Here is an 18,010-nt window from a genome sequence, read left to right on the forward strand (position 1 = left end):
GGTTTCAAATTTCTGAAATTGGATTGGAAATGTTCCTGTAAAGTGAAATAGAAATATATCATATGATTGGAAGAGAAAATGAGCAAGGCCAAGCTTGGTGTCAAATCCCTCTCAACATACTTACTTCCTTATTAGCACATAAAATACATGTTGTATACAATCATTTATTTTTTAATGACTGGATAACTCGGCTTTTGTCTCTGCATTGGAGCATGATAGTTTTATTCTTAAAAATAGAAGTTTACCAATCATCACAATTCCTGAAACAGGAAAGAAACTCTAAACTCATACTGACAGCTTTCAAAAAATTGTCTTGTAATTTCTAGCAATATGACCTTGGGTATATTAATTAAACTCTGGGCTTTCAACTGTAAACTGGAGAAAATGATAATATATGACTCATAGGATTTTTGTAAAGATTAAAAGAATTACAAGTGTCCCTGCTTATTCAAAGTTTGCTTTACAGAAAAAGACATATTATTGCCTGTTTTGCTAACTTAAATTCAAAGAAGACTTTTGCTTTTATAAAAAAAGGAGAAAAGCTAAAATAGTGTTTGGCATTTGTTTTACAGTGAATTGTTATAGAGGCTTCAGGATCCTTGAATAGCAAGAAGTGGCACTGCCAAGCTTCTTCCCAGGACTGCACTTAGGTTCTTAGCATCTGGCTACCATACCTGTGAACTGTATCTGAGCATCTGTGTTTTATCTCAGGTCATTTGTTCATCCATTAGCAAGTTATGTCTTCCGGTAATTACCGCTTCACTTTATGCCATTTTTGCTTGCAAATGTTTCACTGATATGCCCTATTTTTGGATTGTAGGGAATATCTATAATATAATATTAATAGATAAAACACTTAATGTCAGCCCAAGTTCATGCACCTGACACACAGAGAGGTCAAACAAACCAAAATATCAGAGTTTGTAGCAGAGAAAGCTTTATAGAAGGGCCATGAAAGGAGACTGGTGACTCAAGCCCAAAAATACAGGCATTTTTAAAAGCCAGATGAGGGACAAGGGCTGCAAGGTTTTTGATCATCCATCTCATGCACAGTCCTCTGGTTGGCTGACGGCAAGGTAACAGGGCAGTGTCATAAGGGTTAACAGCATCAATCTTTAGGCTCCAGGAGGCCTGGTGCTACGTGCTCCTGGGCATCAAGTACTTAACATCTTCCACTGGATAAAACAACTCAGGAAATGTGCATCAAATACTATTATCTAGGTACTTCAGAGAGTAGCTAAAGCAGAGGCTGTGGGGGAAGGCCTGTTGGGGAAGGCCTCATAAGGTCCACCTTTGTTAAACTTATAACAATACTTGGCCCATAAAAGATATTCAGTAGTTGTTAGGTACAATGCCTTTGTTCCATCTATGATAAAATATTTGCATGTGTTAATTAATGTAGTACTTAAGTATCAAAGTGTGATATTTGATATCATCCCACTTAAGAGAATGGTTATTCCATGCACTTTAGTGGCACCTCTTTACACAGAGCCTATTTTTCACCTTAGGCAAAATAATCAAAATAGTAAATAAAGTCTATCTTTGGAGAACTCCAGGGACAGAGGAGCCTGGTGGGCTATAGTCCCTGTAGTCACAAAGAGTCAGACACAACTGAGCGACTATCACTACCCTTCACTTAGTTCCTCTCTCTACTTTCCTTTGTCCACCAACTCAGTGGATCTTTCCCCTTTTGACTGCTCCAACTTAAGAATTCAAGGTCATCCTTTACACAGATAGCTAGTAAAACCTGCAGTCAGATAAAGTAGTACTCTTAACTGTCCAAACCTCTGTTTCTTGATCTGAAATTAAGGAAACTTTTTAGAGCAGTCTGAGACCCATGTACTAAAATCATCTGTATACAAAACTCTTGCTAGTGTTATATACACAGAAAGCTTATAAAGGTCTACCCTAAAGTGTTAACGGTGGTTATCTCTGAGTGAAAGAATGCAATAAATTTATCCCTTATATATTTCTATGTTTGCTGAAGTTTTTGTTGTTGTTGTTGTTGCTCTGCAATGAGTATATATTATCTTTCCAATCAGAAAAAAAAAGTAAACCACTTTTTAATTAATGATTCTATTTTTTAATTTAGAAAAGTCAAATAAGAAATAAGAATAAAAATTATCTGTAATGAGAACACAGAGATAACTGTATATATAAAGGGTATACCATTATATACACAGTACATATTATTTTAAACCTACCACTTAACATTATATAATAAATATCTCCCAGGTCAATATAATAATTTTATACAACTTTTAAAATATATTTGTTGTATTTTATTATACAGACATTTTTAATTTTCTGTATTATTAATGTATAATAACCTTGCTTTTTTTCTTTTCTTTTCTTTTCTTTTTTAACTTTACAATACTGTATTGGTTTTGCCATATATCAACATGAATCTGCCACAGGTATACACGTGTTCCCCATCCTGAACCCTCCTCCCTCCTCCCTCCCTGTATCTTGCTTTTATTTAGCTATAACTGAAGAGAAAACATTAAAATTTTACATAACCTCCTGCTTCTTCTGCCTCTGTAACTCAGCTTCCTCCTTGCAAAGTCTGGATCACGTAGGTCTCAGAAAGTGGGGACTCACAATACTAGGAACTGGAGCTTATCTCACTTACCCTTGTCCTGTTCTTTGCAATCACCCAGCCCCTGCGAACCGGCAAACCCACTTAATCATGCCTGTCCATGTATAAAAGCTCTGTAACCCCTTTGTTCAGGGCTCAGAGCTTAGCGTGTTAACTCCTCTGGGCCCACCAGCGTAATAAACCTGAGTTCTCCAACTCTCCAAGTGTGGTGTTTGGTTTCTCAAGGACTGGTTTCTGCAACATAATTTTATGATTATATACATTATTTATTTAGGATACATCATTATAATTATGCACGTCAGAGTTTTTAAATTAACTATACCAAAATTTATCTCACTAAAATGATATATCAGAATGCCCATTCTTCACCTCCCATTCTCTTGACAAGACAGTGTATTATAGTTTGGTTTTTTAATTTTGCTAATTTGCTACATGAAAAATGCATCTTGGGAATTCCCTGGCAGTCCGGTGGTTAGGACTCCATGCTTTCAGTGCTGTGGGCCTGGGTTCAATCCCTGGTCAGGAAACTAAGATGCTACAAGCCACACAACACAGCTCCCCAAAGAAAAGAAAACGCATCTCACTGATATATGGATGTATTTAATGATTATTAGCGGAGTTAACCACTAATCCCTGAATTGTCCATTTGTATTTTTTTCACTCCACAATTGCTTTTCCATGTCTTTTGCCCATTTTCTAATGGGCTCTTCATCTTTTTAATATGTATTTATGAAGACACATATTAATGCATGTCTTTTTTACAAATACCTTTTAAATATCACTGAAAGGGTGAGGGAAGGTCAGGAATGAGATTTTTCAGCAAACCTCTGAGATAACTCTATGAAATTTCTATTTCATCTAGTTAGTCTAATACCAACTACTGCTGCTGCTGCTAAATTGCTTCAGTCGTGTCCGACTCTGTGCGACCCTGTAGACGGCAGCCCACCAGGCTTCCCCATCCCTGGGATTCTCCAGGCAAGAACACTGGAGTGGGTTGCCATTTCCTTCTCCAATGTGTGAAAGTGAAAAGTGAAAGTGAAGTCACTAAGTCGTGTGTGACTCCTAGCGACCCCAAGGACTGCAGCCTACCAGGTTCCTCAGTCCATGGGATTTTCCAGGCAAAAGTACTGGAGTGGGTTGCCATTGCCTTCTCTGAATACCAGACTAAGGACACCTTATAAATAAGCTAATCTCTTTTGCATGTTCCTTGTAATAGGAGATATCTTATCCCTCACTTTAACTCCTTAAAATAAGCAAGCCTCACTATAAGGACTTTCCAGAGAAAGATAAAAATACCAGAGCTTCCATTGATCAGAAGATAGTCTAAGATACATTTTTTTATTACCTAAGGTGGACCTACTTTTTCATTCCAGTTCCCTATAATGAAAAGGACATCTTTTGGGGATGTTAGTTCTAAAAGGTCTTGTAGGTCTTCATAGAACCGTTCAACTTCAGCTTCTTCAGTGTTACTGGTCAGAGCATAGACTTGGATTACCGTGATATTGAATGGTTTGCCTTGGAAACGAACAGAGATCATTCTGTCATTTTTGAGATTGCATCCAAGTACTGTATTTTGGACTCTTGTTGACCATGATGGCTACTTCATTCTTCTAAGGGATTCCTGCCCACAGTAGTAGATATAATGGTCATCTGAGTTAAATTCACCCATTCCAGTCCATTTTAGTTCACTGATTCCTAGAATGTCAGCATTCACTCTTGCCATGTCCTGTTTGACCACTTCCAATTTGCCTTGATACATGGACCTAACATTCCAGGTTCCTATGCAATATTGCTCTTTACAGCATCGGACCTTGCTTCCATCACCAGTCACATCCACAACTGGGTGTTGTTTTTGCTGTGGCTCCGTCTCTTCATTCTTTCTGGAGTTACTTCTCCACTGATCTCCAGTAGCATATTGAGCACCTACTGACCTGAGGAGTTCATCTTTTGGTGTCCTATCTTTTTGCCTTTTCATACTGTTCATGGGGTTCTCAAGACAAGACTGCTGAAGTGGTTTGCCTTTGCCTTCTCCAGTGGACCACGTTTTGTCAGAATTCTCCACGATGACCCATCCATCTTGGGTGGCCCTACATGGCATGGCTTAGTTTCACTGAGCTATTTCACATCCTAAAAGATAATGCTGTGAAAGTGCTGCACTCAACATGCCAGCAAATTTGGAAAACTCAGCAGTGGCCACAGGACTGGGAAAGGTCAGTTTTCATTCCAATCCCAAAGAAAGACAATGCCAAAGAATACTCAAACTACCATACAATTGCACTCATCTCACACGCTAGCAAAGTAATGCTCAAAATTCTCCAACCCAGGCTTTAGCAATATGTGAACTGTGAATTTCCAGATGTTCAAGCTGGTTTTAGCAAGGCAGAGGACCCAGAAATCAAGTTGCCAACATCCACAGGATCATCAAAAAAGTAAGAGAGTTCCAGAAAAACATTTCTGCTTTATTGACTATACCAAAGCCTTTGACTGTGTGGATCACAATAAACTGGAAAATTCTGAAAGAGATGGGAATATCAGACCACCTGACCTGTCTCTTGAGAAACCTGCATGCAGATCAGGAAGCAACAGTTAGAACTGGACATGGAACAACAGACTGGTTCCAAATAGGAAAAGGAGTATGTCAAGGCTGTATATTGTCACCCTGCTTATTTAACTTATATGCAGAGTACATCATGAGAAATGCTGGGCTGGAGGAAGCACAAGTTGGATTCAAGATTGCTGGGAGAAATATCAACAACCTCAGATATGCAGATGACACCACCTTTATGGCAGAAAACAAAGAAGAACTAAAGAGCCTCTTTATGTGGGTGAAAGAGGAGAGTGAAAAAGTTGGCTTAAAACTCAACATTCAGAAAGCAAAGATCATAGCATCCAGTCCCATCACTTCATGGCAAATAGATGGAGAAATAGTGAAAACAGTGACAGACTTTAATTTTTTGGGCTCCGAAATCAGTGCAGACTGTGATTGCAGCCATGAAATAAAAAAACGCTTACTCCTTGGAAGAAAAGTTATGACCAACCTAGATAGCATGTTAAAAAGCAGAGACATTACTTTGCCAACAAAGGTCTGTATAGTCAAGGCTATGGTTTTTCAAGTAGTCATGTATGGATGTGAGAGTTGGACTATAAAGAAAGCTGAACACCAAAGAATTGATGCTTTTGAACTGTGGTGTTGGAGAAGACTCTTGAGAGTCCCTTGGACTGCAAGGAGATCCAACCAGTCCATTCTGAAGGAGATCAGCCCTGGGATTTCTTTGGAAGGAATGATGCTAAAGCTGAAACTCCAGTACTTTGGCCACCTCATGCAAAGAGTTGACTCTTTGGAAAAGACTCTGCTGCTGGGAGGGATTGGAGGCAGGAGGAGAAGGGGATGATAGAGGATGAGATGGCTGGATGGCATCACAGACTCGATGGACATGAGTCTGAATGAACTCCGGGAGTTGGTGATGGACAGGGAGTCCTGGCGTGCTGCGATTCATGGGGTCGCAAAGAGTTGGACATGACTAAGCGACTGAACTGAACTGAACTGAGCAGATATTGGCAAGTTGCTCTCTGGTTCCTCTGCCTTTTTTAAAACCAGCTTGAACATCCACTTTAGGACTCAGTAATTACCTGATTAATAACATATACGATGGAGGTTTTGTTCTAATTTTATTGTTATTGTTGTTCAGTCACCTAGTCATTTCCAACTCTTTGTGACCCCATGGACTCCAGCGCGCCAAGTTTCCCTGTCCTTCACTATTTCCCAGAGTTTGTTCAAACTCATGTCCATTGAGTCAGTGATGCCACCCAACCATCTCATCCTTTGCTGTCCTTGTCTTATTGCCAAGTGTCTAAAGTTCATATCTGTGTTGTATAAATCTTTTATGGGTCTGCATATAGGTGATATCATACAGTGCTTCTTTCTCTGTCTGACTTATTTCACTTAGCATAACACCCCCAAACTTCATCCATGTTGGTGCAAATGGCTGAGCTGTATTCCAATGTATATAGATATACTGCATGTTCTTTATCTGTTCATCTGTTGATGGACACTTAGGTTGCTTCCATATCTTGGCAATAGTAAATAATGAGGCCACAAACACTGGGGTTCATGTATCATTTTGAAGTAGTGTTTGGGGAAGGAGATTTTCTTTGAATATATATTCAGAAGTGAAATCGTTGGGTCATATGGTAGTTCTATTCTTTAGTTTCTTGAGAAACCTCCATATTTTTCCCACAGTAACTATACCAATGTACATTCACATCAACAGTGCACAAGGGTTCCCTTTTCTCCAGATCCTCCCCACTTGTTATTTACATACCTATTAGCCTTCTGCATTTCCTCTTTGGAGAAATGTCTATTCAGTTCTTCTGTCCATTTTTAAATCAGGACATTGCTTTATTTGATGCTGAATTGTATGACGCTTCTTACATATTTTGGCTGTTAACCCCTTATCAGTCATATTTGCAAATATTTTATCCCATTCAGTAGGTTGTGTTTTTGTTTTGTTGATGAGTTCCTTTGGTGTGAGAAAGCTTTTAAGTTTAATTAGGTCCCATTTGCTTATTTTTTCCTTTGCTTTAGGAGATAGATCCAAAAAATATTGCTATGATTTATGTCAGTGTGTTCTGCTTATGTTTTCTTCTAGGAGTTTTATGGATCTAGTCTTATATTTAGGTCTTTAATATATTCTGAGTTTATTTTTGCATGTGGTGTAGGAATGTTCTAATTTTATTCTTTTACATGTAGCTGTCCAGTTTTTCCAGCACCACTCATTGAAGAGAATGCCTTTATTTTTTTTCAACAAAATGAAGTGTGTTTAGAGCAATACTTTTCACATGGTGAATATTCTACTAGTTGTTATAATCGTGTTTTCTACCACATATTCTGATACATAAAATGTATGTATTGATCAAATATCCCTTAAAAATAACTGGGAAAAGACTACTTAAAAGGATAATACACTATCATTAGAATTACTAATTAATACTGGAAGAGGGAAATATTAATTGCAGGATAACAGATTAATTACTATAAAATGAGAAGAAAGAAACAGACAAAAATGTTCCCGAAGTTAAAACAGCATTTATTTGAATAATTCTTCATCTGCTAACAAAGTACAGAAAAGTAAATGGCTGTGCCTTGAATAGACGAGACTGTCTTTTCTCTATGGTATATTCTTGCTTCCTTTGTTGTAGACTAATTGACCATAAATCACTGCAGACAGTGAATGCAGCTATGAAATTAAAAGATCCTTGCTCCTTGGAAGGAAAGCTCTGACAAACCTAGACAGCATATTAAAAAGCAAAGAAATCACTTTGCCAATGAAGGTCTGTATAGGCAAAGATATGTTTTTACCAATACTCATGTGTGGTTGTGAGCACAGAATTGCTGAGCGCAGAAGAGTGACTACTTTTGAATTGTCGTACTGAAGAAGACTCTTGAGAGTCCCTTGGAATGCAAGGAGATTGAACCAGTCAATCCTAAAGGAAATCAACCCTGAATATTCATTGGAAGGACTGATGCTGAAACTGAAGCTCCAATACTTTGGCCAGCTAATAAGAAGAGCCAGCTCATTGAAAAAGACTGATACTGGGAAAGACTGAAGGCAAAAGAAGAGGGCAGCAGAGGATGAGAGATGAGATAACATCACTGACTCAATGGACATGAATTTGAGCAAGCTCCAGGAGAAAGTGAAGGACAGGGAAGTCTGGCATGCTGCAGCCCATGGGGTCACAGAGTTGCACATGACTTAGCGACTAAACAATAATTGACCATAATTAAATGTTTTTATTTCTAGGCTCTCTGTTCTGTTCCATTGATCTACATGTCTGTGTTTGTGCAGGTAACATATTCATACAATTTAAATTATACAATAGTTTGTGAAATATCTTTTCATTGACATTAGGTAGCAAATATAAGCAAATTAACTATAAACTATAAAACTATATCAAAAATAATTGTGGTTAGAGAATGCATAATTGTATGGAAGCTTCTTTACAATAGATATTTAACAAAGAACATACATTATCTTTATCACTTTGAGCAAATAAAGTATTTTTTAAAATGATGGTGGTTACCAGGAAAAGAGACAATCCGTGTTTCCTCAAGTGTATTTCTGTCTACTCAACTCAACACATCTAGTCTTAGGAGAGAGAGTTGAGAAGGGAGCCTAGAACATACATAGCGGGTCTTCAGTTTATGCATTGCCAGTTTCACCTCTTTGTTTCTCAATGTGTAGATTATGGGGTTCAATATAGGTGTGAAAACTGTAGAGAACACAGAAAGGACTTTATCCACTGGGAAGTTGCTGAAAGGCCAGGCATAGATGAAGATACAGGGCCCAAAAAAGAGGGTAACCACAATGATGTGGGCAGTCAGAGTGCTGTGGGCCTTGGTCATGTCCGTTGAGGAACGACGTTGCACAGTGACCAGGATGACTGTGTAGGAGACCAGCAACAGCAAGAATGAAGCCACTCCCATGAGACCACTATCCAAAAGCATCAACACTTCAGGGACATACGTATCTGTACAGGCAAGTTTGATGACCAAAGTAAGGTCACAGTAATAACTGTTCACAACATTTGGACCACAGAAGGGGAGGTTTACAGTGAAAGCTAATTGGCTCAACGAGTGCATGACCCCAATCACCCAAGAGCCTACTACCAGACCTGTACATTTGCACAAGTTCATGATGGTTGCATAATGGAGAGGTTTGCATATGGCTACATATCTGTCATATGCCATAGCTACAAGGAGCACCATCTCACCACCAGCAAAGACATGGAGTAAGAATATCTGGGCCATGCAGCCCTCGAAGGAGATGGTCTTGGGTTCATGAAGGAAATCATGAATCATCTTGGGGGTTGCATAAGTGGCCAGAAAGACATCAAGAATGGAAAGATTACTGAGCATTATGTACATAGGTGTATGCAGGGCAGGTTCAGAGATCACTGTGAGTACAATGAGGAGGTTGCCCAGCACAATGATGATATACAAGAAATTAAACAACATGAAGAAGAAATACTGGAGCTCGTAGGAACTGGAGAGCCCCAGCAACACAAACTCAGCCACCCTAGATTTATTTTCTTGGTTCATGAAGTACCTACAAAGAAAAACATTCATATTTTTCAGGAGCAAGAAAAGTAGACCCTGATCCTAATGGTTCTTCTCAACATTAATTTAAAATGCACCAGTCAGAATGGCTGCGATCCAAAAGTCTACAAGCAATAAATGCTGGAGAGGGTGTGGAGAAAAGGGAACCCTCTTACACTGTTGGTGGGAATGCAAACTAGTACAGCCACTATGGAGAACAGTGTGGAGATTCCTTAAAAAACTGGAAATAGAACTGCCCTATGATCCAGCAATCCCACTGCTTGGCATACACAGTGAGGAAACCAGAAGGGAAAGAGACACATGTACCCCAATGTTCATCGCAGCACTGTTTATAATAGCCAGGACATGGAAGCAACCTAGATGTCCATCAGCAGATGAATGGATAAGAAAGCTATGGTACATATACACAATGGAGTATTACTCAGCCATTAAAAAGAATACATTTGAATCAGTTCTAATGAGGTGGATGAAACTGGAGCCTATTATACAAAGTGAAGTAAGCCAGAAAGAAAAACACCAATACAGTATACTAATGCATATATATGGAATTTAGAAAGATGGTAACAATAACCCTGTGTACGAGACAGCAAAAGAGACACTGATGTATATAACAGTCTTATGGACTCTGTAGGAGAGGGAGAGGGTGGGAAGATTTGGGAGAATGGCATTGAAACATGTATAATATCATGTATGAAATGAGTTGCCAGTCCAGGTTCGATGCACAATACTGGATGCTTGGGGCTAGTGCACTGGGACAACCCAGAGGGATGGTATGGGGAGGGAGGAGGAAGGAGGGTTCAGGATGGGGAACACATGTATACCTGTGGCGGATTCATTTCAATATTTGGCAAAACTAATACAATTATGTAAAGTTTAAAAATAAAATAAAATTTAAAAAAAATAAATAAAATAAAATGCTCTAGAGTTGTTTCTAATAGAAAATGTTTTATCTATAATTTTAACAGAGAGATTCTTCTCTCAATTATCCTTACTGATGAAGGATAGCTAAGAGGTGCAGATGCAGTAAATCAACACTTTATTTTATACACTTGTGGGTCAAATATGAGGCTAAACAAAACAATAAATCTACATTGCAAATACAACAATTAATAGGAGGAGCTAAGGTATCCAGAATCCTGTATTGCCTTATTGCCTGGCTGATTTTCATTATCCATTTGGGATTATCCACAAGCAGCTTCAATTCTTAGAGAAGTCTCAGAGGCCACACTTACAAGGAAAAGACCTGCGACTTTTGCTATTAGGGTCTCTCTCCTCTTGCCTCTGTCCTTTCTCTATTATTTAATTCCCACTACCACATCATTAAAACCAATTAATCTATGTTGTCTCTGAAGTTATTATAGCTGTTTTGGTTTGAAGTACAGTCCTTTGAAACTAACATTGTATCATATGAAAAGAAGTAAACTGAGATGACCAGAATACAGTACAGAACATCAATAGATAAGGTGACAGCCATGAAATGTAAAGATCTGATTTAGTTAACATAGATCATTTGAAGGCAAAGTGTAGCATGTCACTTATCAATTCAAAAACCTTCCAAAAGATGAATTATATTCAGTATATGGAATTTATAGGTTTTGTCTAGAATTTCTTGGACCTAGTGAAATAAGATATCTCCTTTTAAAAATATCCAGCAACACGATGACTTCTAATTAGGCAAAAGTTGAGATAAACAATAAGTGAAAACACGAATTACAAGATAATACACAACTGAGCAAATAAACACTTTGCCAATAGATTATAAAATAATCCTTTCTGCCTATGTTCTCTCTGCAGCTTCTCTGGAAGAATACAGAGAGAGCTTTTAAGAAGATAAGAGTTTGAGAATTCCTTAAAAAAATATGTTTAGAAGCACAAGAACCTGGTCTCACTTTTCATTTTTTATGTTATAATTAGAAGTGATAAGGGTCAGTCTCTGTAAAAAATAGTGTAAAAAGCATAATGTCAGTGGGCAAAACTATTTAGTTTGGAAGTGTTTTCACATTTGTGTGCATTAGAGTACTTATAATAATCTGGTGAGGAGGAGATTATTGTCCACATTTTTCATATGTGGAAATAGAGTATTAGAAAAGTTAACTAATATGCTCAATATTATATTACTAGTCAGCAACACATCCAGAACCTCATCCCAGGGCTTTAAAACCCTTTCCACAATCCTTGATAATAAAGTCTCTAATAGAATCTAAAAAATATGGTTTAGGAGTTTGTGACAAATGGAATTATCCAGATTGAAAGATGAGAGGAGCTGAGTTTAGACAGTTGATGTAAAATCGTATTTAATATTACTTAATGTAACATAAATGAATTTGATAATAAGGGCCTTTTCTAGTTAAAAACATATGAGGTCATATATATTTGGTTAATGCATTTTGCTTAAAGAGATAAGTTTAAAATATATTAGCCTGGAAAATTTTATTGTCTGATAATAATTTCTAGATGAGTTATTGCTATCTGATGCTTTGCAAAGATTCTCCCAAAATTTTGAATGTAAAAAAATAATCAAGAGAATGAACAATAAATGCTGTCATGAAATAACCTAAACATTCCAAAGGACATCTAGGTCACTAACTATCACCTGGAGTGGAACGGGCATCCTCTATTGCATTCTCTTGTGGGGAAGGGAATTTGTATCCAAAAGGAGTAATTATGGGTCTAAGCAAGCATTCTTGATCATATCTTTTAATTTTGTCAGTCTCCTATGAAATGACAACTTTCTATTAGTGAAAGTGAATGAGAAATTAATAAGTGTGGAAGGAGGAGAAGAAAAATGCCGGAAATCCTCAGGGAGAGTAACACTGTAGCCTACTGAGTGCCATTTTTGTCTATGTGTTGGACTGGGCCGGGATAAACTGCTATAAATATAAAATGTTATGGAGAAGGAAATGGCAACCCACTCCAGTATTCTTGCCTGGAGAATCCTATGGACAGAGAAACCTGGCAGGCTACTGTCTATGGGGTTACACAGAGTCGGACACAACTAACGCAACTTAGCATGCACATGGATATGCCTCTAGAAAACCTCCTCTGCTCAGAAGACCTTAAAATAAAATTTAAAATTTAGCTTAAATATTACAGATACAGATCCTTAAACCATTTCCTATCATAACCAAAGTAAAATTTTATGTGCCAGACTAACATGGATGTAAATATTATGTGGTTGAGGAAAAAGAATTTCAACTAAATTGTAAATCCAAGCATGACAAGCCATTGCTCCAAGTTTCTTTCTCTAGTTAAAGGTCCCAATCCTTTTTAAAGAAAGAAATCCCAAGCAAGTGTATCAAGCAAGTGCTTGACACTAAATGAAGAAAACCTACCAGGTTTACTTATCTGCAGATCTCCAGAAAGTTGAAACAAGTTTCGGTTTCTTTCAAATCAAATGCTCCTATAAGAAAGCTGCATCAGATGTAAAACTATATATATATAAAAAAAAAATATTGACTTAGACAAACCACCTCTTCTTTACAACACTTTATTTCACCTTTTTCTCAATTTATTATTTCCCTATTTGGTTCAGGACTAGGGAATGGACTGGGACTGTGGGAGGTCTAACGTGTCCCATGGTGATTCTTTGTCATTAGACGTTTGCCGGTTTGTTGAATAGGGAAAATGGTTTCCGTTCAGAGAGCCAAATCATTTTCCGTTTTCCCTCAGCTCCCAGAGCTCTGACCCTGCATCTTACCTCCACTGATTACAGACACTGTGTTTCAAATTGATTTAGGGAAATCTGACACAAGAACTTATGAAATATTTTATGAAGAATTGAATCTTTAGTGATATTTTCCACCTTAATGAGACTATGGAAAAACTCAGCAGAGAACATCTAATCCCCTACAATAAGAATATATAATAAAGTCCTCTTTTAATCTCAACTATTAAAAACCATTAATAGAGCATCCAATGTGAATATATTTGCATACTTAGCATAAATCCTGTTTATAACATATTACATGAGACTATCATAACCTGGGTTTGATGTACTAATTTTTTAATGTAGGAGTTTTACACATAGATTTACAAGTAAAACTGACCTGTAGTGTTTTGAAGTTGTGCTATCTACACCCAGTTTTGGTGCTGAGACAATGATAGACTCATAAAATGAGTAAAAATATTCAGAAAAGAATTTTTATTCCCTAGCATTATGTGTTCTTTGAAGTTTTGGAAGACTTTGTACTTAAAATGGAATGTGTCCTGTGATTTATAGGGTAGTATCTTTAACCTCTTTTTCAATGTGTTCCATAGCTATTGACGTCTTCAGTTTTCTTCTTCTGCTTAAGAAAATGTGGTAACTTATGCTTTTTTTAGGAAATTAACAAATCCATCTGGGTAAATCTGTCATCTTCTGCTTTTATATAACATTCTTTAATTGTTTAATCTCCTCAGCATGTGAATTGATGACCAATTTTCTAATCTCCAGTGATTACATGTATAGCATAGGTTCTTTTTATTTTATTCAGTCCTGGTCCTTTCTTTCCTTTTTTTGGCCTGTCCAAGAACTATTGGGTTGGCCAAAAAGTTACTTTGGAGTTTTCCATAACATGCTATGGAAAAACCCAAATGAACTTTTTTGACCAACTCAATATATATTTATTTCACTGATAAATGCACTAAGTCATTTGTCTTTATTTGAAGAACTTCTGTTTTAAAAGTAAAACTATCATCCCCCCCACATCCCCGTCCCTCTCCCACAGAGTCCAAAAGACTGTTCTGTACATCTGTGTCTCTTTTGCTGTCTCACATACAGGGTTGTCGTTACCATCTTTCTAAATTCCATATATATGCATTAGTATACTGTATTGGTGTTTTTCTTTCTGGCTTACCAGTCCAGGTTCGATACAGGATACATGAAGCTTGGAGCTGGTGCACTGGGAGGACCCAGAGGGATGGTATGGGGAGGGAGATGGGAGGGGGGTTCAGGATGGGGAACACATGTACATCCATGGCAGATGCATGTTGATGTATGGCAAAACCAATACAATATTGTAAAGTAAAAAAAATAATAATAATAATAAATTTTTTAAAAAAGTAGAACTATACTGAAATATCATCTCTCACATACTGGCAAAAATTCAAAATTTCACATCATACTGTCTTGACCAGACTAGAGACACTCTCATATACAGCAACTCGGATGCAAAATGCTGTAACTTATTCTAGAAGTGCAGTTAGCAGTATCTATAAAATCACATACACCATTGACCCTTGCACTCAGCAGTTTTACTTTGAAGCATAGGGAAAAAACCACAATGAGACATATGTTAATAAGAATTGAAACTGGGTAGTGAATACATTGGAGAAGGCAATGGCACCCCACTCCAGTACTCTTGCCTGGAAAATCCCATGGACAGAGGAACCTGGTAGGCTGCAGTCTATGGGATCACACAAAGTCGGACATGACTGAAGCGACTTAGCAGCAGCAGTGAATACATATAGAGGAACAAGTAGACATTTTCTTATGTCTTGTATATTTTCTCAATGTTCAATTATTAAGAAGTTAAAAAGTGACTTCTGCTTTTAACTATATTTATATTACACCTTATTTGTGTTATATAGATTCTTTTGTTGTCCTGTATTAAAAGCTTCTTGAGTTAAAGTCCAAGTCAATTTGAACTCATTTCATAGCAATCTATTACTGCATCTCTTCATCAAATGGTCATTGAATATTAATCATTTTTCAGTTACTAAACTGGAAGTTAGGAATACATTGGGGTACATGATAATACAGTTCCTGATTTCACAGGATATATATATATTCTAAGGCAGAAAGCATTATCTTAACAAGGAACTAAAGTAAAATTGTACTTGTTTTACCACAAAAGAAGTAGAGAGTGGTATGAGTACATTATAGAAGGTTATGATCTTTATAAGAAATTTATGGAATATTTCAACTGATATATAAATAATGGCCAGATTTAGCCAGGTTAGTGGATAGATTGGGAACATTTTTAATCAGAAAAAAAGCCAGTGTCTATATGTAAAGAGACAAAATTTGGTGAAGATGTAAAATTAAAGAATTAAACAAAATGTAATATGGCTTAAATCTAGAGTGTATGGGATTTACCTATATAAGAAATATTACATAGTATTAAATTTTCTCCTAAGAAAATTAAAAAGCTATTGAGAGGAAAGCACTGAATTATTAAAGGGAGTAGCATCAGACAGACGCTGCTGCTGCTGCTAAGTCGCATCAGTCGTGTCTGACTTTGTGTGACCCCATAGACTGCAGCCCAACAGGCTCCTCTGTCCCTGGGATTCTCCAGGCAAGAACACTGGAGTGGGTTGCCATTTCCTTCTCCAGTCATGAAAGTGGAAAGTGAAAGTGAAGTCACTCAGTCGTGTTCAACTCTTAGCGACCCCATGGACTGCAGCCCACCAGGCTCCTCAGTCCATGGGATTCTCCAGGTGAGAGTACTGGGGTGGGGTGCCATTGCCTTCTCCGCAGACAGACATGGGACATATAGAAATCAAATCACCAACTTTTAGCTGCACCATATCAATCATTGAGTTAGATGTAAATGAATTGGATACTCAATCATAGTAGAAAAACAGAAGACCCAATTTTATGCTGTCAATTGTATGCTGTCAACCCACTTTAGATGCCACACCTACTCAGTCATCAATCTTGCTGACATACATTCAACTTCAGCTTCAGAAGCAACAACCTACCTTCTGTACTTAGTATTTTCCACTGCCTTATTGTGTAAAGTCTGATCTTTATAATGAATTCCTTATTTCATGTCACTCTTAGTAGTTCAGCTATCCTCATAAAATCCAAACTGACACATATGCTGTGTTCAAAAACAAAATTTTCCAGAAGCCCTCTTCTTCTAGTATCCTCATTGGTTTTAACTAGATTCACAGAAAGAGCCATAGAAATTTTCATTATTTTCTGCTCTTTATAACTTTTATCCATTACTTCTTTATAATTTTTATCCTTTTACTCTTTCATTCTTCTTTATTTTTTTCTCCCTAATTTCTTTTTTTTTTTTTTAATAATTTTCTTTATTTATTTATGGCTGTCCTGGGTCTTCATTGCTGCTTGGGCTTTTCTCTAGTTGCTGCCAGCAGGGGCTACTCTCTAGTTGCAGTATGCGGGGTTCTCTTGCAGTGGCTTCTCTTGATGAGCTCGGACTTTAGGGTACATGGGTTTCAGTAGCTGCAATGTGTGGGCTCAGTTGCTGTGGGTTCCGGGGCTATAGGCTCAATAGTTGCGGCCCATGGCTTAGTTGCTCCATGGCATGTGGGATCTTCCCAAATCAGGGATAGAACCTGTGTCTCCTACATTGACAGGTGGATTCTCTACCACTGAGCCACCAGGGAAGCCCCCCAACCCCCACTGTTAATTTCTTAGATAGAACACTAAGCTTACAATTTTATCTATATTTTAACATGGTTCAGTTCAGTTCAGTTCAGTTCAGTCACTCAGTCGTGTCCGACTCTTTGCCATCCCATGAATCGCAGCACGCCAGGCCTCCCTGTCCATCACCAACTCCCGGAGTTGACTCAAGCTCACGTCCATCGAGTTGGTGATGCCATCCAGCCATCTCATCCTCTGTCATCCCCTTCTCCTCCTGCCCCTAATCCCTCCCAGCATCAGAGTCTTTTCCAATGAGTCAACTCTTCACATGAGGTTATTTATGACTAAAAATGTTCCCTGGAACTTTGGTAGCTGGTAAAGAATCCGCCTGCAATGAAGGAGACCCTGGTTCAATTCCTGGTTCAGGAAGTTCCCCTGGAGAAGAGATATTCTTGGGCTTCCCTGGTGGCTCAGATGGTACATAATCCACCTGCAATGTGGGAGACTTGGGTTCGATCCCTGGGTTGGGAAGATCCCCTGGAGAAGGGAAACAAACCACTCCAGTATTCTTGCCTGGAGAATCCCATGGATAGAGGAGCCTGGTGGGCTACAGTCCATGGGGTGGCAAAGAGTCGGACAAGACTGAGTGACTAAGCATAGTACCCTATTTGTATTACTAAGCTCTAAATGTTTTTTTTTTTTTTCATTGCCATTATGGTTTTTTAAAACTCATGACTTACCTACAAAATTCTTTTTCTTATTTCCAAAGGCACAGGGTTTGTTTGTTTGTTTTCTCTCTCTCTCTTTTTTTCTTTTTTTGAAGGGGAAGGAGGTTGGAGAAGGGAAAACTATTTATCATTTTATTTGTTATTGAATTGTAATTATATAATGCATTGTATAATAATAGAATTTCTGGTATTTATTGAGACTCTAAGGCCTACATGTTAATTACATTTTTGTAAATGGTACATGAATTCCTGGA

At 37.7% G+C, this 18,010-nt stretch overlaps 1 protein-coding gene across 1 annotated transcript; it reads right to left on the reverse strand.

The window, feature by feature from the left end:
- Nucleotides 1–8,726: 8,726 nt before the first annotated feature.
- Nucleotides 8,727–9,725, reverse strand: LOC147364903 (olfactory receptor 4K15-like). Its single transcript, XM_086318864.1, has one exon. It carries the CDS (start codon nt 9,723–9,725, stop codon nt 8,727–8,729), a length of 999 nt encoding a protein of 332 aa, XP_086174990.1.
- Nucleotides 9,726–18,010: the final 8,285 nt, after the last annotated feature.

This window comes from Bos grunniens, chromosome 10, assembly GCF_055505025.1.
Source record: "Bos grunniens cultivar Pamir isolate PY7600 chromosome 10, Bosgru_T2T1.0, whole genome shotgun sequence".
NCBI lineage: Eukaryota > Metazoa > Chordata > Mammalia > Artiodactyla > Bovidae > Bos > Bos grunniens.